Source organism: Mauremys reevesii, unplaced genomic scaffold (genome assembly GCF_016161935.1).
Source record: "Mauremys reevesii isolate NIE-2019 unplaced genomic scaffold, ASM1616193v1 Contig9, whole genome shotgun sequence".
Taxonomy (NCBI): Eukaryota; Metazoa; Chordata; order Testudines; family Geoemydidae; genus Mauremys; species Mauremys reevesii.
The window spans coordinates 695,230-716,530 of record NW_024100906.1 but is presented as its reverse complement, the minus strand read 5'-3'; the positions used below and the strand labels follow the sequence as shown (position 1 = coordinate 716,530).

General features: G+C 56.6%; 1 protein-coding gene across 1 annotated transcript; it reads right to left on the bottom strand.

The window, feature by feature from the left end:
• Positions 1 to 842: 842 nt before the first annotated feature.
• Positions 843 to 21,301, bottom strand: LOC120395038 (integrin alpha-D-like). The gene is made up of 30 exons (XM_039519231.1): positions 21,191 to 21,301; positions 20,819 to 20,933; positions 20,564 to 20,667; positions 20,199 to 20,263; positions 19,163 to 19,277; positions 18,903 to 19,030; positions 18,404 to 18,549; positions 17,906 to 18,059; positions 15,820 to 15,970; positions 15,343 to 15,416; positions 14,847 to 14,976; positions 14,543 to 14,691; positions 13,472 to 13,612; positions 12,959 to 13,165; positions 12,009 to 12,139; positions 11,526 to 11,683; positions 11,213 to 11,367; positions 10,934 to 11,065; positions 9,751 to 9,824; positions 9,432 to 9,573; positions 9,059 to 9,172; positions 3,820 to 3,899; positions 3,579 to 3,662; positions 3,257 to 3,335; positions 2,913 to 3,020; positions 2,589 to 2,672; positions 2,299 to 2,412; positions 1,988 to 2,080; positions 1,700 to 1,810; positions 843 to 1,503 (listed from the first exon to the last, which is right to left on the bottom strand). The coding sequence occupies exons 1-30, from the start codon at positions 21,225 to 21,227 to the stop codon at positions 1,402 to 1,404; spliced, it is 3,477 nt and encodes a 1,158-aa protein (XP_039375165.1). The 5' UTR covers positions 21,228 to 21,301; the 3' UTR covers positions 843 to 1,401.

Genomic DNA, 21,301 nt, shown 5'->3' with positions numbered 1-21,301 from the left:
AATATACCAGAGGCTGGCTGCCGAAGGAGGGGGCAGCCGGCTCTGGGGACTGAGGACTGAACAAGGGACTGAGGAGAGGCCCGGTGGGGAATTGTTCAGTGTGGGCTGCTGGACGCAGGAGGCTCCCTGAACTGCGACAAAAGAGGGGTCAGAGGGCTCTGTGCTCCGGGCTGATCACGGGGTTTCTATCTGTGCTCCAGACATCTAAGAACCCTGCTGCTTTTGCAGTGCTGGCTGAGAGTCACTGCGGATGCTGAAGCTGGGGGTCAGGGCATTGCTCCGTTTGGGGATACAGGTCTCTCCCCGGTGTCCAACTCAGGCAGACTCGCTGCAGGGAGCTCACGGAGTGTAGCAGGGGTGCTGAAGGCTCCACGGTTCAGACCCAGGAGGTGGTGAAGCCAAGTGGCTGACCCCAGTGAGAGAGCGTGACCCGAAGGGGGCTGACACGCGAAGGGCTCCTCCCAGGGACTGGGCCAGTGGATCTGTGACACCACAGGCGCCAGCTTCCTCTGGGCCCCAGGGGTGCTCAACCTCCCGCTCCGCCCCAGGCCCCGCCCCACCCAACCCCTTCCCCACAAGTCCCTGCCCTGCCCCATGCCCGCCCCACCCCAGCCCTTCTCCCACCCCATCTGACCTCGTCCCCACCTCGTCCCCCCCCGGCCCCCCCCCTGCCGGACACCCACCCCACCCCTTCTCCCCCGCCCCCACCCTGCCTCTCCCGGCCCAGTACGGCCCCCTTCCCCGAGTGTGCCCCATCCCCACTCCTCCCCCTCCCACCTAGTGCCTCCCGCATGCCGTGGAACAGCTGATCACACTGGCCCCGAACCACACCCCATCCCCCTTTCCTGCCCACAAACGCACCCGCTGTATTTGGGGACGGTTTGAAACGCCCCGAGACCTCAGGCAAGGCAGGCGAATGACTCCGAGAGCTTGGCTTTATTAGACGTTACCCAGCAGCACCTCGAGGCCCTGACTGAGACGGGGACCCTGGTGCCACACGGAGCCCAGCTGAGATCAAGGCGCCCCATGACTCTGGGAGCGCCACCTTCACAGTGAGAGTCAAGCCGTGCGCCAAACGGCTCCCAGTAGAAATAGAAAATGGCAGAATAGTTATCCCCACGTTACAAGTGGGGAAACTGAGGTGGAGAGATACTCAGCCCCTCCCGCTCTAATGTACTAGACCCTACTCCCCTCCCACTGCTGGGGATAGAACCCAGGAGTCCTGGCTCCTGCCCCCCTGCTCTAAGCCACTAGATCCAACTCCCCTCCCACCACTGGGGATAGAACCCAGGCATCCTGGTCCCAGCCCCCCATGGATGCTCTGAAGGGATGTTCCAAGTCCAGATGGTCACGTTGGTGTGTGGCTCTGGAGCAGCTCATGGGGAGGGGATGTGGGCGGGGCTATTCTTCGGGGGAGTCGGGGGGAGTGGAGGCATCGCTCTGGGCCGGCTCGGCCATTTCACCCTCCATCATCTGTTTGTACTGGCGCTTGAAGAAGCCAAACTGGAAGGAGACAGAGGGGAGAGACGGTGTGAGCCAGCCGGACAGAAGCAGATGGACTCATGCCTGGTGGGGGGATGGAGACTGGGAGCCCCAAAAGTAAATTCCCTCTCCCCTACCCCACCAACTGGGAGAGCCACAGGCCCCGCCTCCAGGGTGGTGGGCTGTGGGGGAGGGGTCCAAGCCCTGCCCCACTCACCTTGTAGAGGGCTGCGGTGATGAGAGCCAGCAGGACCAGGCCCCCCACGCTGCTGCCCACGATGATGGGCAGGTAGTTATAGACCTCGGAGCGCTCCACCACCGTCTGCACCTGGGGGAGAGGAGCTGTGAGATGGGGACCCAGGAGTCCTGGCACCATCACCCACCCCTGCTCTAACACACTAGACCCCACTTCCTCTCAGAGCAGGGACAGGACCCAGGAGTCCTGGCTCCCAGCTCTAACCACTAGCCGATGCTCTCTCTATCCCGGGCGCAGTCACTCTGGTACCTGGCGCTGGACGAATCCCTCCTTCTGGGTGTATTTCTCCTCCTCGTATTCAATCCGGGCCTCGCTCATCAGACTCACTTTCTGCTGCTGAGTCTGGAACAGAGAAATTCACCGTCCCTGACCAGAAATGACACAAACCAGCCCAGAGCATCGTCCCAGGGAGACCCAGAGCAATTTACAGGCGGTTCACACAGGGATCCCTTGCCCAGCACTGAGATGCAGCCACCACTGGGGAGGGGAACAGGAGTTGTTCATACAGGGGGTAGGAGGATCCCTCATCTTGTGCTGGGAGGCAGTGGCAGCTCTCGTACCTGGGAGACCCACTGGAAGCTGACATTCCCTTTGATCATGAATTCCAGCGGCTGCTGCATTTCCAGGGAGGCGATTCTGCACCGGATCTTCTTACAGGTGGCCACGGAGCAGTCCTGGGGGTGGAAGGATATTGCCGGGTGAGGCAGAGGACGTGCATGGGCTCAGCATGGCCATGAGGGTCTGGGTCTGTCTATAGCAGGGGTCCCTCCCCCAGCCCAGCCCCGCACTCGCTGTCTGTGTTAGTGCAGAGGGGAAGGGGCTGCTGGGACCCGCATCAGCCTGTACTCACCAGCACGGGGCGCTCACTCATCTGCTTCACAAAGTCCTTCAAACCGGGTGTTTCAGCCTCACTGATGCACTGAGCCAGCTGGGGCTGGGGAGGGAGAGAGACATGATGTTAATGGGGTCAGGAAGGGGACACGGGGCATTTCCCCTCTGGGGGACACCAGCTCTAGTCCAGCCCCAGGGCAGGGGAGTGGCTGGCTGTGGGGAGGTGGGGGAACATATGGCCTATCCCCTCTATGCATCCTTTCCCAGCAGGGGGCGCCGTAGGGCAGCGCAGGCGTCACTGGGCCCATCTCACACACACACAAGGGCAGGGAGAGGCAGGTACCTTGGAGGGGACGACCTCAGAGGCGTCCCACACCTGGACCCCGCTCAGCTCCACGGGGAACTGGAACGTGACCGAGATGGGGACGCTTCGCTGCCGCAGGTTCTTGACTTGAAAGAAACAGACTCACCATAGGGCACTGCAGGAAGAGAACCCAGGAGCTCTGATCCCCAGCTCCCGCTCTAACCCTCAGACCCCACTGCCCTGCCAGAGCTGGGGATAGAACCCAGGAGTCCTGGCTCCCTCCCCTCCCCTCCGTGCTCTAACGCACTAGATCCCATTCAACCAGTTTTACTCCCTTCCTCTTGCCCTATCGCCCCTCGCACACTCTGCACCGCCGGCCTCACCTCGTACCAATGTGTCACTGGCACACTTGTCCCTGCCTCCTCGGTGGAGAAGTTGACGTACTTGGTCGACTCCTCGAGGCTGGGGGAGGAAAACGATGGAAAGAAGGAGAGAGGTGGGAGTGTGATAGATGGGGCTGGAGAGTGGGGGTGCGGTGTCATGTCCAGAAGGGGGCGCTGTGCTCCAGGGAAGGGCTCAGTAGGGGGCGCTCTCCTGCAATCAGCGCTGGCACCTATGATCCTGTGCGGCGCTTCAGGGCCCTGTGCTGCAGGGAACAGAGGACCCAGCAGGGGGCGCTCTCCCCCCGTCTCCGCACTGACCTACCTGGTGAGGATGATGAAGATGCCATACTTGACCGGCAGCTCCCCCCGGTGCATCATGCGCTCGGTGATGGGGCCGCCATTGTCACTGGGGGGAGGGGAGGGCAAAGGGGAGAGATGTGAGGAGACGCAGGCAGGTAACTGTGCAGGGAGGCTGCACCACAGGCCACTGCCCTGCCCTGCTCTGTGCACGGCCCCCTCCCACTGCCCCCACCCTGCCCCTCGGCCCTGCCCAGCCCCCTCACCTGCTGGCCTTGGCCGTGATCTGCAGCCTGTCCCCCAGGTCGGCCTCAGAGGAGACGTCGAAGGTGGCGACGAAAACGGCCTGGAAAACACAGAGGGGGTGAGAGTCAGGGCCTGGGGAACTGCCAGAGACTGCGGGGGCGGGGCAGACTCGGGAGAACTGTTGTATGAACTTAGATGGAATAAATGGGCCCAGAGAAGCAAAGGCGCCATGGCAACACCCCATTCACCATCCTTTTCTTACAGACACAGAAGAAATCAGCTAAGGCCTTTGCATTGTAACGTGTCCAGTAAGACTTTTATCCTCGCCCGGGGTGAAAGTAAGTTAAAGGACTTACCGGTACGCCAGAGTCCTGAGCAGGACCGTGGTAGCGACCGGAAAAGGCACGGCCTCAACCAGTAGAGGTGGGGCCTTTACATCAAGATTTAAATGCCCCAGGGCCTTTAAATCACCCCCAGAGCTACCAGCTGCAGAGGTGACCGGGAGCCCCAGGGCTCAGGGGCGATTTAAAGGGCCCAGGGCTCTGGCCACTGCTACCGCAGCAGAGCTCTGGGCCCTTTAAATCACCACCAGAGCCCTGCCGCCGCTACCCTGGGGCTCCGGCAGTGGGGCTCGGGAGGCGATTTAAAGGGTCCGGGGCTCCAGCCGCTGCAGGGAGCCGCTGCTGGCGATTTAAAGGGCCTGGGGCTCCAGCCACTGCAGGGAGCCACGGGCCCTTTAAATCGCCCGCCTGGGGAAGCCAGTCCAGTCTGGCAGGGCTTACCGGCTTACTTTCACCTCTGTCCTCGCCCCTCACCACTGCCCTGCGCCTGTCGCTGGAGAGAGCGTTTTATCCTCCCCCCCGCGTCTGAGCGGCTCTGGGTGCAATAACTGGCCGCTGGGGGAGGAGAGGAGGTTAGTGGTGGGGCTGGAGCCGGCCTGGGCGCTGTGGTTAAAGTCCAGCCCTGGTTCCCAGGGGACAAAACCAGGCAAAGGCCAAAGCGGGGAGAGCAAAGAGCAGCACAGAGAGAAAATGCAGCTTCTGCCATGGCTGCTGCCTCTTGCTGGCAGCCTCCGTGCTGGAGAGACCCCGAATCAGCTGGGCCGAGAGCTGGCGAGTGGTACCAGCCTCGGGCTGACGTGGGCGCTGGATTTAGCTGCCATCCTGGGCACAGGCTCACAGCAGCGAGCACAACACACAGGCTTGGCCGGCTCAGCCAGATGCTCCTTAGGCCTGGTCTACACTACAACTTTAGGTCGAATTTAGCAGCGTTACCTCGATTTAACCCTGGACCCGTCCACACGACGAAGCCCTTTTTTTCGACTTAAAGGGCTCTTTAAATCGATTTCTTTACTCCACCTCCGGCGAGGGGAGTAGCGCTGAAATCGGCCTTGTCAGGTTGAATTTGGGGTAGTGTGGACGCAATTCGAGTATTGGCCTCCGGGAGCTATCCCAGAGTGCTCCATTGTGACCGCTCTGGACAGCGCTCTCAACTCAGATGCACTGGCCAGGTAGACATGAATAGCCCCGCGAACTTTTTAATTTCATTTCCTGTTTGGCCAGCGTGGCGAGCTGATCAGCACAGGTGACCATGCAGAGCTCATGGAGAGCTCATCAGCATGATGTGCACATTGCCAGGGCACATTGCCTGGCCCGTACTTTGTGAGAAGTCTATGACCATGTCTATGTCCTCATCACTCTCGTCACCGCACTGCCATCGCCTCCTTGCCTGGTTTTGTGCGAAACAATTGTCTGCTATTGCTCTGACGGAGGGAGGGGCGACTGACGACATAAGCTTACAGGAATTAAAATCAACAAAGGGGTGGCTTTGCATCAAGGAGAAACACAAACAACTGTCACACAGAATGGCCCTCTCAGGGATTGAACTCAAAACCCTGGGTTTAGCAGGCCATTGATTTCACAAAACAAATCGGGTCAATTTCTTGTTTTGATCCACTCCATCTATCTTTTACATCTTAGGCTGGCAGCAGACAGTGCAGTACAACTGCTAGCCATCGTCATTTCCTGGATGCTTGGCAGAAGATGGGAATGACCTGGCTGAGTCACTCCCATGTCTGCCCAGGCGCCCCTGACCGACCTCACCGAGGTTGGTTAAAAGAGCACCCAGGAATACGACGACGATGGCTACCAATCGTAATGCACCGTCTGCTGCCAAAAGGCAATGAGCTGCTGCTGTGTAGGAATGCAGGCCCATGTCTGCCAGCACCCAGGAGACGTACGGTGACGGTGAGCTGAGCGGGCTCCATGCTTGCCGTGGTTTGGCATCTGCTCAGGTAACTCAGGAAAAAAGGCGCAAAACGTTTGCTGCCGTTGCTTTCACGGAGGGAGGGAGGGAGGGAGAGGGGGGCCTGACGACATGTACCCAGAACCACCCGCGACACTGTTTTTGCCCCATCAGGCATTGGGATCTCAACCCAGAATTCCAATGGATGGTGGACACTGCGGGAACTGTGGGATAGCTGCCCACAGCTACCCACAGTGCAACGCTCCAGAAGTCGACGCTAGCCTCGGTACTGTGGACGCAGTCTGCCGACTTAATGCACTTAGAGCATTTTGTGTGGGGACACACACAGTCAACTGTATAAAAACAATTTCTAAAAACCCAACTTCTATAAATTTGACCTAATTTCATAGTATAGACGTACCCTAAGACAGAGAGGAGCGGGAAGAGAAGAAATAAGTCTCCCGTCCCAGGTGGTGTCGAATCTTGTCCGGGGCAGGGGCATGAGGGTCCCTCTCCCTGGGCCTGGCTGGGTCAGGACACCTCTCAGGATCAGGACGACGAAGGCCCAGTGGTGTCGCGCTGGGTCCGAGGGGTCGGGCGTGGGGGCAGCCATGACAATGACGCTGGCTCCTTCCCCTTTCCTTGTCTTTTACTGAGTCATGGTCACCTCCACCCCCTCCCACCGAGTTGCTTCTTTTAAGGACTCCAGAGGGGGGAGGGAACAGCCCCTCCCCTCGTTATTTTCTCCCCCAGTGAGGACTGATTTCCAGCCCCCCCAGGTCTGGCCCTTGGTTTGCAGACCTGGCAGGGCCTGACCCCAGCCCCGGAGTGACCTCAGGGCTCTGTAAAAGCAACAAAGAATCCTGTGGCACCTTATAGACTAACAGACGTTTTGCAGCATGAGCTTTTGTGGGTGAATACCCACTTCTTCGGATGCAAGTGGTGGAAATTTCCAGGGGCAGGTTTATATATGCAAGTAAGAAGCAAGCTAGAGATAACGAGGTAGTTCAATCAGGTAGGATGAGGCCCTGTTCTAGCAGTTGAGGTGTGAAAACCAAGGGAGGAGAAACTGGTTCTGTAATTGGCAAGCCATTCACAGTCTTTGTTTAATCCTGAGCTGATGGTGTCAAATTTGCAGATGAACTGGAGCTCAGCAGTTTCTCTTTGAAGTCTGGTCCTGAAGTTTTTTTGCTGCAGGATGGCCACCTTAAGATCTGCTATTGTGTGGCCAGGGAGGTTGAAGTGTTCTCCTACAGGTTTTTGTATATTGCCATTCCTAATATCTGATTTGTGTCCATTTATCCTTTTCCTTAGAGACTGTCCAGTTTGGCCGATGTACATAGCAGAGGGGCATTGCTGGCATATGATGGCATATATTACATTGGTGGACGTGCAGGTGAATGAACCGGTGATGGTGTGGCTGATCTGGTTAGGTCCTGTGATGGTGTTGCTGGTGTAGATATGTGGGCAGAGTTGGCATCGAGGTTTGTTGCATGGGTTGGTTCCTGAGCTAGAGTTACTATGGTGCGGTGTGCAGTTACTGGTGAGAATATGCTTCAGGTTGGCAGGTTGTCTGTGGGCGAGGACTGGCCTGCCACCCAAGGCCTGTGAAAGTGTGGGATCATTGTCCAGGATGGGTTGTAGATCCCTGATGATGCGCTGGAGGGGTTTTAGCTGGGGACTGTATGTGATGGCCAGTGGAGTCCTGTGGGTTTCTTTCTTGGGTTTGTCTTGCAGTAGGAGGCTTCTGGGTACACGTCTGGCTCTGTTGATCTGTCTCCTTATTTCCTCGTGCGGGTACTGTAGTTTTGAGAATGCTTGGTGGAGATTTTGTAGATGTTGGTCTCTGTCTGTGGGGTTAGAGCAGATGCGGTTGTACCTCAGTGCTTGGCTGTAGACAATGGATCTTGTGGTGTGCCCGGGATGGAAGCTGGAGGCATGAAGGTAGGCATAGCGGTCGGTAGGTTTTCGGTATAGGGTGGTGTTAATGTGACCATCAATTATTTGCACCGTAGTGTCTAGGAAGTGGACCTCCCGTGTAGATTGGTCCAGGCTGAGGTTGATGGTGGGGTGGAAGCTGTTGAAATCGTGGTGGAATTTTTCCAGAGTCTCCTTCCCATGGGTCCAGATGATGAAGATGTCATCAATGTAGCGTAGGTAGAGAAGGGGCGTGAGTGGACGGGAGCTGAGGAAGCGTTGTTCCAGGTCAGCCATAAAAATATTGGCATATTGGGGGGCCATGCGGGTGCCCATAGCGGTGCCACTGATCTGGAGATATATATTGTCATCAAATTTGAAATAGTTGTGTCTGAGGATAAAGGCACAGAGCTCAGCAACCAGTTGTGCTGTGGCATCATCAGGGATACTGTTCCTGACAGCTTGTATTCCATCAGCGTGTGGGATGTTGGTGTAGAGAGCCTCTACATCCATGGTGGCTAGGATGGTGTTTTCTGGTGTTTTCTTAAGGTGGCCATCCTGCAGCAAAAAAACTTCAGGACCAGACTTCAAAGAGAAACTGCTGAGCTCCAGTTCATCTGCAAATTTGACACCATCAGCTCAGGATTAAACAAAGACTGTGAATGGCTTGCCAATTACAGAACCAGTTTCTCCTCCCTTGGTTTTCACACCTCAACTGCTAGAACAGGGCCTCATCCTACCTGATTGAACTACCTCGTTATCTCTAGCTTGCTTCTTACTTGCTTATATTTACCTGCCCCTGGAAATTTCCACCACTTGCATCTGAAGAAGTGGGTATTCACCCACGAAAGCTCATGCTGCAAAACGTCTGTTAGTCTATAAGGTGCCACAGGATTCTTTGTTGCTTTTACAGATCCAGACTAACACGGCTACCCCTCTGATACTCAGGGCTCTGTTTGCACTGACTCGCCAGGCTCCCCGGAGCGTTTTCCCCAGCACATCTCTTGTCACGGGCTGGGCTGACCCCAGGGAACTGCCCCTCTCTGCCCACAGCTGGGCTCACCCCTGGGGAGTTCACAGGCCAGGGCCCGTCCCTACCTCGGCCCCACTCCTGAAGATGGGGTGGTTGATGTGGCAGGTGCTGTTCCTCTGAGTCTGCTCCTCGGAGCCCACGGCCGAGCTGCACCTAACGGCCACGGCCCTCCTGTTAGACTGAGCACAGGGGACCAGCCAGTGAGAGATGGGCCCACAGCACCCCTGCTGAGCCCTCACCTGCCCCCTGCAGCACAGCGCCCCCTGCTGAGTCCCCCGCCCGCTCCCTGCAGCACAGCACCTCCTGACAAGCCCCCGCTTACCCCCTGCAGCAAAGCACCCCCTGTTGAGCCCCTGCCTGCTTTCTACACAAGTTCTCACATCCATCCCCTGTGTCCTGCCCCGCATGTCTGCAGTGCCTGGGGGGACTGGGTGGTACCTGGAGCAGCAGGACCCGGCGGTAGGACAGCGTGGCCGGGTAGAAGAACTGCACCGTGGTGCTGTAGGAATTCTCCCCACGGTTCTGGATGGAGACGGTGGTGTTGAGTTCGGGGGTGACCCCCACCACCAGGGTGCTCAAACTAAGGGGGAGAGAAAGGGGTGAGTTTCCTCAGGGCAGTGCCTTGACAGCTCTGTGAGCTTCTTATAATGGTTCCCACTCAGAAGCCATATGGAAATCTGGCATGATCTGAGGCCTGATGGAGTAGACGGGCTCCACCATGGAGTGGGGGGGTGGCGGTGGGGGGGGGGTGACTTACCCTGAGAAATTGAAGGAAATTTGTAGTTCATCAGTGCAGACTTTGTCACTGCCGCAGTCCTTCTCAAACGGGAGCTAGGGAGAGATCCGGAGGTGGGGGGAGAGGGGGAGGCAGGGTGGGTGAGAGGGAATTGGAGCAAAACTCAGTCAACATTGTCAATCACACTACAATCTCAATTGTCACCTTCACCACCAGTAGTCTGAACTGACACCATCACCATGAACACACCCGCAATAACCTCCCCCAACACTGTCCCGGGCACCACTGCATTCTCAGCCTCAACCACCACCAGACCCAATACTGATTTGACAGTGTCACCAGCAATGTAGCTGCATCACCCTCTGCCAACACTATGAAGTGCACAACCAACTCTGTCATCACCACCACAACCAATAAAGTGTTAAGCAACACTGTTACCAGCATCATAACCACTACCATCTCAGCCAACACTGTAACCAACACCATTACAATTTCATCAACCACCACTAAAAATGTAGTCTGAAACAACACTGTTACCAACAATGCACACACTGCAATCGCAACCGATGCTGTCAGCAACACCTCTATAGTCTCAACCACAATCACAATTAGTATCAACACAATCTGAACCAACATTGGCACAATAACTCACTCACTTTATCTAAGACTACAAAATGCCAACATTACAGTCTAAACCGCAACCACCTACCAGTACAGTCCTAACAGTGTAACTTACAACACAGCCATAACATCCTCAACCAACACTCACCAACACCACTACAATCTCCCCACCACCACAAATACATTCTGTACCAACATCAGCATCAACAACACAGCCATTACAATCCTGCCTCACACAGTCACCAAGATCAGTATAGTCTGAACCCAGCAATGTCAAACACAACAAAACCACTATAACCTCACCTCACACTGCCATCACAACCACTACAGTCTAGCTCAAACCAAGGTTACGAACACAATCACTACAACCTCAGCCAACAACCTCACCAAGATCACCACTGTCTGAATCAACAATGTCACCAACAACACAACCTCTAAAACCTCAAACACTCACCCACACCACAATCTCACTCATTAACACCAAGCATTGATACAGTCTGCACAGGCACTGTAACCAAAAGCACACACACTAAAACCTCTGCAGACAGTCACAAACTCCATTGCCTGGCCCCGGAGGCCTTACCGAGCCTACAGACACCAGTGCGGAGTCCTCGCTCAGGATGGGTCTGAGGCGGCCGGCAGCAGTGATGGGCTCCCCCGTCAGGGTGTAGTTGAGGCGCAGGGTGATGGGGGTCAGTGTGTCCTCAGGGCAGAGCTGGGGAGACAGAGAGACACTTAGGGACCCATGAGCAAAGGTGGGATCTATAGAGAGGTTTGTTCTCTGGGTGATTTGGGACCAAGGGGCAGGGTTGGAGAAGGAGACACAGCAGGAGGGGAAGGAGCTGGGAACCCCCACACTCACAGGTAACGTTATCCGGTACGTCTCACATTTCTTCTCAATGCCGAACCTCAGCTCCCTGCTCAGGACGGGGCCGGTGGAGTGGAAGGCGGCTCGGATCTTCGTCCGCCCGGGGTCCAGGGCCAGGCTGTACTGGATGGTGCTGGAGATCCCATTGCCTACCACAGAGGAGAAATGAGGGTCAGATACGTGAGAGAAGGATCATTAATGAGAGACGGGTCCTTTCCCCCCAGAGGGCGCTGGCTCCAATCCATCCCCAGGACAGGGGACTGGGTGGCTCAGCGGGGAGGGGAGCAGGGGGTGGGTTTGGTCTGACCTAGGCTGTCCATGGTGCTCTTAGTGATGGTGAAGCAGATCGCTGCCCTGCTGGCCTCCGTGTTGAGCTGTTCCTGCCCCTGGCAGTCGAAGGCCGAGGTGGGGATGGTTGGGGGCTGGAAGCTGATGGAGACCCCGACTCTGAGCACCGGCCGGGACCTGCCATGGGGGGAACAGAACCATCACCCAGCTGCTCCCTGCAATGGGGCCAGACCCTATCCCACCCTCCCTCCCTCCCTCCCCAGAGACTCCCACCCAGCCTGGATGTGCTCGCAGCACTCCAGGGAGACGGGTTATGGACACGCAGCTCTGCTAGAGGAGATGCTGGGGGCAGAGAAGGGAGCGGAAGAGCTGTCATTGTGCCATTCTCCAGCAGGGGGCAGCAGTCACACACACACACACACACACACACACACACACACACACACACACACACAGTCTGTGACTACCACGTGGAGCAGTGAAACGACACAGAGTAACTCACCTCAGCAGCAGGACCTGCCCTTGTGCCCCCACCGCGATGTCTGGGAGTCCGTCCCCCGTCAGGTCTGTCCCGCCACTGACGGCCTGGCCAAAGTAGTGCAGCCTGCTGGGGAACAGTGACCCCTCGATGCGCTGTGGGGCAGAGAGAGCAGTAAGGGGCGGGGAAGGAGCGGCTGTACTGTATAATGGGCACTAGGGGGCAGCGGAGGGTGAGGGGTGGGGAAGGGGCGGCTGTGCTGTATAATGGGCACTAGGGGCAGCAGAGGGTGAGGGGCGGGGAAGGAGCAGCTGTGCTGTATAATGGGTACTAGGGGGCAGTGGAGGGTGGGGGGTGGGAAGGCGGCTGTGCTGTATAATGGGCACTAGGGGGCAGCAGAGGGTGAGGGGTGGGGAAGGGGTGGCTGTGCTGTATAATGGGCACTAGGGGCAGCAGAGGGTGAGGGATGGGGAAGGGGCGGCTGTATTGTATAATGGGCACTAGGGGGCAGCGGAGGGTGAGGGGTGGGGAAGGCGGCTATACTGTATAATGGGCACTAGGGGGCAGCAGAGGTGAGGGGCAGGAAGGCGCGGCTGTCCGGTATAAGGGGCACTGGGGGGCCGGGGTGGGTGTGGGGTGGGCACGGGGCGGCTGTGCTGTATAATGGGCACTAGGGGGCAGCAAAGGGTGAAGGGTGGGGAAGGAGCCGCTGTGCTGTATAATGGGCACTAGGGGGCAGCAGAGGGTGAAGGGTGGGGAAGGGGCCGCTGTGCTGTATAATGGGCACTAGGGGGCAGCGGAGGGTGAGGGGTGGGGAAGGGGCCGCTGTGCTGTATAATGGGCACTAGGGGGCAGCAGAGGGTGAGGGGTGGGGAAGTGGCAGCTACAGGCTAATAGGCACTAGGGGGCCGTGGGGCCCCATGATGTCTCTTTCAGGATCTGTGATGACCCCTCCATGCAGGAGCTGGGCTCACCTGTCTGTACTGGGGACTGAGGCCTCCCCTTTCCCCGTGGAAGATGTACAAGGCCCCACGATTGTTGTTCTCCAGGGGGGCCCCGATGGCCACGTCCGTCTGTCCATCCCCACTGATGTCCCCGATTTCAGACATGCTGGCCCCAAAGCACCCAAACGTCTTCCCCGTCTGTCCTTGCAGTGTCTTGCTGCAGTTCTGCATCGCCCCCTGCAGGCCCCATCCAAAGAGACACATGGGGAAAGGGTCAACACTGACAGCCAGCAGAGAGTGCCCCCTACTGACCCCCTTTTCCCTCTCTCTGCAGCATAACGGCCCTTGGTGCCGCTCTGGGGCATTGGGGCCATCACTGACTGGCACGGAAAAGTGTCCCCTAATGATCCCTCCACCCTGCTCCCTGGAGCACCACGCCTGCTACTGCCATGCTAATTGTCCCAGCATCGCAACCCCATGGCAGGTCAGGCAAAGAAGAACCCCAGGCCATCCATCTTCTCCCTGCTCCATCCTCTTTCTTACCGGCCAGTTAATGGGGCAGATATAGACCCGTCCTCCATTCAGAGGTGTATAGTACATGGGGGCTCCAATTAGAACCAGGTCCGTGTTCCCATCTCTGTCGAGGTCCACAGCACACAGTGTACCCCCGAAATACGAGCCAATCTGGAGGGGCAGATAAGTCACCCCCTCAATTTAGTCACTTCCTCCTCCTTCTCCCACTGGGACCCTTCTCACCCTATGGGACTAAGGATTCAGTCCCAATACTCATTCCATCCTTAGACTCACCCTCCTGCTGCACAGCAGGTGGCGCTATCGCTGTAAGTGTTCCTGAATGTATAGGCAGTTAGATCTTGGAGAGATGCTGAATGCTAGTTGTGGTGCAATTTTTTTTAGAGGTTGTGCTAGCACAAGTAAAATTTATTTACTGACTGAGCCACTGTTATAAGTTCTCAGAGGTGTAGCCGTGTTAGTCTGTATCAGCAAAAAAAGAACTTGTGGCACCTTAGAGACTAACAAATTTATTTGGGCATAACCTTTCATGGGCTAAAACCCACTTCATCAGATGCATGCAGTGGAGAATACAGGAGGAAGATATATATACACAGAGAACATGAAAAAATGGGTGTTGCCATACCAGCTATAACAAGACTATTCAATTAAGGTGGGCTATTATCAGCAGGAGAAAAAAAAACTTTTGTAGTGATAATCCGGGATGCCCATTTCCAGCAGTTGACAAGAAGGTATGAGTAACAGTAGGGGGAAAATTAGCATGGGAAAATAGTTTTTTCTTTCTGCAATGACCCATCCACTCCCAGTCTTTATTCAAGCCTAATTTAATGGTGTCCAGTTTGCAGATTAATTCCAATTCTGCAGTTTCTCTCTGGAGTCTGTGGAAGAGATGCTGAATGTCAACTGCGGTGCAATTCTCTAAACCAGTCAAGTTTATCCCCTGCCTGAGGCTTTTTGACTGAATCGTTCCTGAAGGTGAAGCCAAACACAAATATTACACGATGTCAAAATCTTACAGGCTTCCTCCAGCCCCCCCCCCCCTCTCACACCCACACTCCATATTACCAGTAACGCTCCCCATACCTGCTCTCCTAACAGCTGCGATCTGGGTGTCCATTCCCCACCCTTGGTATCTTGGCTGAACAGAACGACTTTGCCGGCGTGTTGATAGCGAGGGGCCCCGACCACGTAGCTGCTCTGCCCATTGGCTGTGATGACCTGAGACGAATAACCTCCAAGGAAGAGAGGGACGTGGGGAGGTGAGATGGGAAACAGCCGTACAACAGTGCTGCACAGAACTTTCCCAGAACTGAGATGCAGCCACCTCTGGGGTGGGGCATGGAGGCTATTTAAATAGGTAAGGGAAGCTCTATGGGTTTGTTCTTACCAAGGTAAGTATCATTCATGTCAGTGGAGGTTCTGGATAAGTTGATGAAGCTCAGCTCCCCGCTGCTCCCGTACAGGTATATCCCACCGGACCAGTCATAGGCTCCCACCGCTCCCAGCACAGGCCCGTCCTAAACCAACATGCACGGCAAAGGGGACTGATTACAGGAAACAGCACAGAATGTATTTACTAGACGAGGCCAGAACCTGCAGCACAGCGCCCCCTAGCATCGTGCTGCGACACTGGGGTCAGTGCTGATGGCCAGGGGAGTGAGCACCCCCCTACTGGCCCCAGCTGCAGCATAGAGCCCCCCTAGTTCCCACCCTGAGTGGGAGGGGAGGGTGCCCCCTGCACTGCTCCTGCAGCGCTCTGGGCTAGTAAAGGGTTGTCTCCCCTGCAAGCACTAAGCCAATCAGCTCCTTCTTAGCTCGAAAGCGCTGTCAGGGCCCCAGCGCACGGCAGCGTGGGACACACACCGGGGCCAGGCGTCACTCACAGGGGACAGCAGGGAGCTGAATCCTTCCTGAGCCATCTCCAGCTGGAAGGAGCTGCCGTTCTGGGACTGGGTGCCTATAAGGAGAGAGAGACAGACAGAGACGGGAGAGACCATCACAGACGGTAAAGGCCCCGTGTCCCATTCCCTGAGCCAGCCCTTCTCCCCACCTCGAGGCTGGATTGGATCCAGTGCCCCCTAGAGAGAAGTGCCTGTATCCCATTCCTCCACCCCTTGAGCCAGCCAGCCAGCCCCTGCCCCGGGGAGGGGGGAGGGGGGCAGTGGGGGGGAGTGGCGGATGAGAAAGGCATCGGGGCATTTAGGGCGATAGATTAATGGCTACATGTTGGATGGGGAAAGAGAGAATATTTGGGGCCTAGTTGAGCTCTGGATTCCCAGCTGCTCCCCGTCCCATCTCGGCCTTGAAAACCCATTTCTAGAGCCCCCGGGCCAGTGCGGCCCCTCCCCCGGCTCTGGTACCTTCGATGGTGAAGATCTTCTCCTGCAGCTGGCTCTGGATGCCCTGGAGGGCGTCGAAATTGTCCACCCGGAAGACGTGCTCGTCGGTGGGCTCAGAGGCGATCTCCTGGAGCTCCTGTTGGGCAGCAGTGCTGGAGAAGGCGTCGCCAACCTTAATGGAGTAGAGGGAGGTACAGGGGAGACCAGGGCATCAAGGTCAGTCACAGCCGAGAGCCCTGGACCAACATCCACCCGCCCCGAGCCCTGCTGGGCCCTCGAGAGGCACTGCTCAGCCAGCGCCATGTGCCACTCTGGTGAGTGGGAGCGGGGACGGGGGTCGCTGGAGCAGCTTGGCACAGGTGTCACTGTGACGTGAGGAGAGGTGTCCTCGTGCCTGGAGTTATGGAGCCTGCCTCATTTCAGCACCGAGTTGTGTCAGTTGTATCAGCGGTGGGGACAGGGATCTTCTTGCCATGGGGATTGTCAGAGCTCTGGGCCCTGTATGACTCAATCTCCAGGGCGTAGTGAGGGGTGAGTGCTGCACTGTCTCTGGAGAACGCCTCAGGGCCAGTGGTGAAGGGCTGGGACCACCGCACTAGTCTGGGTGGGTTGCGTGCAGTCAGTTCAGTGGTGGAGTCAGGCACCTCCCGGTCACTGGACCCGACAGAAGCAGCAGACAAAGGTCAAATAAGATCCAATGGCTGGAAGTGGAATTTACACCCATTCGGTTGGGAAAGACGGTGTCTGGTTTAACCAAGAGGGGAATTAACCATTGGAGCAGCTCACCACAGGCCGTGGTGGATTCTCCATCTCTGACAATTTTTATCTCTAGATTGGCTGGTTTTCTAAGAGATCTGCTCTGGTTCCAGCAGGGATTATTTGGGGCAGTTCTCTGGCCCATGCTACATGGGAGCTCAGACTAGATGATTGCAAAAGTCCCTTCTGGTCTGGGCATCTATGACTCAAAACCCAAGTTTTGCCTTGGCAAAGGGAAGGTGATGGGCAGGCCCCCTAGTGCTCATGTGCTGTGTGCCCAGCGCTCTGTAGCATCTGTAAGGGCCTGTGTGTGTTCCTGGTGTGCTGGGGCGTGGCTCAAAGAGGGCAGAGTTAAGGTTGTGAGGGTGTTTGCCTTAACTGTATTTCATGGATTTCAGAGGCCTAAGTGCAGCCGCTCTCCACGTTCGGGAAGGGCAGGAAGCAGCCCTGGGAAACCTTAACTCTCCACTAAAGAAGTTGATGGAATAACCCAGCTTCTATTCTCCACGCTCAGTGTAATTGTTCAGGAGACACGATTACATTTTCCTTTACTGTCTTTCACCGGCCGTCTGTTTAATCAGACCACACCTCTCATGCAAATTCAGAGCATTCATGTGGCTTTTAGAGCACTTTCAAGTATGGCTTTTCAGCCAGAAATTTTGATCTCAGGGCAAAAAAATCCAAAGGGAGACACTGCAGAATGCAAGGAACATTAGCCAATAGTAAGGCTCAAACCCACAGGACCAATTCACGGTGAATGGCAACCTGCTGTCACCTGGAGCCACCCTCTTGCTTCAAAAGAGCCCTACACCTTGATGCTCATTTCAATCTCTTTGGCTCAGCAGTCTGGCATGTGCCATTCTAGGCATCCAACGTCTAAGATTAATAATCTTTTGAATACATCTTCCCCGGAGGGGCAGTGGGTGCCGTGCACTAGCGGAGATAAATGTCAAGTGACTGAGATCCGTTTGGGGAGGTTCAGAGCCACTTTTTGAGTTTCTGGTGTGTGCAAAAAAGAACTGGTGATTTTGCAGTTTAACTGCGGGGCTGTATGTCAGGAAGCCCTTGTTCAAGTGACCCCAAATTTGGACCACTATTCCTAACCTGCGTCCACATGAGATATTCCAAATATCATGGCAATTGGAGTCAGCACGTGGACTGTAGGGCAGGCAGAAAACCCAACCTTTAATGAGAGAGCTCTGCTCAACCTGAACAACAGAGGAGCTCCAGCTCTCCTATATTGTCACATGTTGACCCAGTTACAACCCAGGGTCAGGTCTTCTCCCTTATCTGATGGGAACCTGGACACGGGCTCAGATCCATACAAGTTCTCCGCACAGCCGCGGCTCACCCCGATGGCGTAGCGGATGATTCCAGCTCTCTCAGCCTCAGGTATGACGTCTAAATAAGAAAGTGGGTCTCCTGTTTTCTCCCCATCTGTGATCACAATGAGAATCTTGGTGGCTTCATCCTGAGCGCCTCTCCCAGAGGTGAACAGCTCCCGCCTGGAAAAGTGGGGGTGGGGAAGGCATGGGAGGGTTATTGATACGTAATAATACCTAGTGCTCATCCACTGCTTTGGCATTGCAGATCACACAGTCCTGTACAAAGGTCAGTGTCAGGGTCCCCACTTGCTTAAAGTCACACAACAACAGAGGCTCAGAGCTGGCAATAGAACTCTTGTGTCCTGTCTACAAGTCCCCCCTCCCCCTGCTTTAACCTACTAGTCCCCACTCCCCTCCCACAGCTGGGGATAGAACCCAAGAGTTCTGAGTCCCTGTCCCTTAGCTTCCATATCCTTGCAGCCCATTCCCTGTGGAGTCAGCATGGGGAGGAGGGCAACACCTACACCACTTTCCAGATGGCGCTGGCCGTGTGCGTCTCTCCCAGGAGCTGCCAGACCAACTTCAGGAGGTGATCGGGGTCACGACTCCTCCTGTACTGTGAGAAGTCGAAGTGGTCTCTAAATTTGTGCGAGTACTGCATGAGGGCGAACTGCAGGAGATGGGGGGGAAGAGAGAAAAACAACCCCAGGGTGGAGGGTAAGAAAAGAGGGAATTAAACTCAGTTAATGGTTGAGGCAGGTGGTCAGGATGTAGCTGGTTCTGCAGGAATTTTTTCCTGGTTTTGGATGCAAAATCCATTGCTGCTCCCTGCAGCACAGCGCCCCCTAGTGCCGCACTGGGGCATTGGGGTCAGCACTGACTGCAAGGGGAGAGCACCCCCTGCTTAGCCCTCTGCCCCACTCCCTGAAGCACAGCGCCCCCTAGCGCTGTACTGGGGAATTAGAGTCAGCACTGACTGCAAGGAGCAGGGTACGTAATCCGGGTTCAGCCTCTGCCCGTTACCTGCGTGTCGGTGCTGTGGAAACGCTTCATGATCTCAGAAAGAAACGTCTTCATCTTTGAAAAGTCCTGAGCTTCGATGCTGCCCGAGCCGTCGATGAGGAGCGCTATGTCTGTGGCACGTCTGCACTCTGAGAGGGACGGGAAAATAATACGCCCAATTCAACTCTACCAACATGGAGAAAACTCAGTGGAAAGAGCTAGACCAGATCAAAGGGCCCATCTAGTGGCCCCTTGGTGCTGCTCCTGGGGCTGCCCCATACCTGCCAGGGTGTCCGGGATGCGCTGGAGCTGCCGGAGGCTCTGGTCCAGGAGGAAGCAGTAGCCCTTGATGTACATGTTCTCCCCGCAGGCCTGGTGCACCGTGGGGCCGCACGCCTGGGGCACGAGAGAGGGACGGGTTCAGTAGGTGCCCCCTGAGGAGAGCACTGGGGGTGAGGGGAGTCTGCTCCCCCCATGGATATGCAGGGAAAGCCCCCACCAGGGCAGGGATCCCCATGGGGCAAACAGGACCCCAGGACCCAGGACCTGCCTCCCAGAGAGAGAACAGTGGGACATCACCTAGTTACCATGCTCCCTGCTATACCAGTGCCCTGTCACTGTCCCAGAGTGACATTGCCCAGTTACACCCATTCTTCACAATGTCATCACACAGTCGCTGTCCCCATGGCAATGTCACCCAGTTACCCCCATCCCTTACAACGTCACGTCTCAGTCACTATCTCCATGGCGATGTTCTCCTCCTCCCTGCTGTTTCAGTGCACCGTTCTGGGTCTCACCATCCCTCAGACAAACATCACACCCTCGCTGTAGTCACCGTTATGTAGTTACCATCTTATACACAATGCCATGGCCCAGTCTTTCTAGTGGTTAGCACCCGCCTACACACACATTGTCATTCATCCCTCACCATGGTGACAATGCCGTGTTCCGGTGATGGTGACATCATCCGATGACCACCCTCTACTTGTCATCAGCGCACAGAGATCTTGTAGGAAGCTCACCCGCTCCTGTGATATCAGCCCATCCCCCCATCCCAGTGTCACCCAGCCGTGAGCCTCCTGGTGACAGCAGCACACAGGCACTCAAGTCCTGTGGTAACATTACCCACCTGGCGTGTGGTGGGTGCACAGTCGGTCAGGCCCTACGGTGTCACGGTGCAGACATTTCATCCCGCTCCCATTGCTGGGGGGGAAGGGAATCCCGTGGAATTCTGGGGGACGGGGCAGAGACTCACCCAACCCCCTGGGTACAACCCACAGACCGAGCCACTTCCCCACCCCAAGGGGTGGTACCCACCAGAAGATTGGAGCCCCGGGCAGCCACAGACAATCCGAGGGACATGTTCACGGCATCAGGGGGCCCTGAGAGGAGAAACACGCCAACACCAGGGTGAGAAACCTTGTCATTGGATATGTTTAGTCCTGCATATCTCTGAGTCATTTCGCACCCCCTCTCCCTTGTGCACCCCCTGCACTCCTGCGGCGAAGTGATGGCAAATTGTTGCATGGAAATTAGAATGCAGGAGCCCTGATTCCCAGCCTCCCCTGCTCTAACCTGCTAGACCCTACGCCGCTCCCAGACCTGGGGATGGAACCCAGGCGTCCTAGCTCCCAGACCCCCTGTGCTAACCCATTGGACCCCACAGCACAGGGGGCCCCTACTCTGGATGGGGATCTCCTGGCAGCGTCTGGAGCCCGGGTCGCACTTGTAGACTTTGCCGGTTTCATTCACATCTCCTGTCTGCAGCGGGGCCCCGACGAGCAGCCTGTGGGGGAGAGAGCAGAGGGGGGCTTAGGGGACGCCCCTGTCACCCCTGGGTAGTGGGGCCCAGGCAGGGCAGCCCAGCCAGATGGGCCCCTCAGGGGTGGATATGAGGCACGTAACTGTAGGTCCCTGAGCCCACACTCAGCCCTTACCCCCCGGCGCTGGCACTCCCGAACTGCACCACGCTGTGCCCGAACCCCCTGGCCGCCTCCTGGAAGGTGACGGGTCCCTCCACATCCACGCTGAATCCATGGCTCGGGGCCAGCACTGCAGGGGTCAAACAGCCACATGTTAGTTTTCCCCATTGAGAAGGGGCCACTGGTGGGGGCAGAGGGGCCAGCCCCTCCTGGATGTGGGACTGATTCTGAACCCTCTGCTGTATCCCCACTCCTCTCCCAGAGCGGGGGACAGAACCCAGGCATCCTGAGAGCCCAGCTGCTTCCTTTCCCCTTCCCGAAGGTTAGGCAATGAGCTGGTGTGCGCAGGGCCTCAGGTTTTCCCCACCTCACTGGCTGGCAACTCACCTGTTCCCAGGCAAACGAGCAGACGCAAGGGGTGCATCCTGGGAAGCTGGAGGTGGGTTGACTGCTGGGAGCGGTGTCCCGGGAGGTTTGCGGGCACTGCGGAGGAGGCAG

Bases quoted from the DNA above. Each gene is read 5' to 3' on its own strand.
- LOC120395038 (XM_039519231.1), bottom strand. From the start codon at position 21,227: ATGCACCCCTTGCGTCTGCTCGTTTGCCTGGGAACAG. The intron at 20,668-20,818 runs GTAAGGGCTGAG...TCTCCCCCACAG, and splicing joins GGGAGTGCCAGCGCCGGGGG to GCTGCTCGTCGGGGCCCCGC. The intron at 19,278-20,198 runs GTGGGTACCACC...CTCGTGCCCCAG, and splicing joins CCCGGGGCTCCAATCTTCTG to GCGTGCGGCCCCACGGTGCA.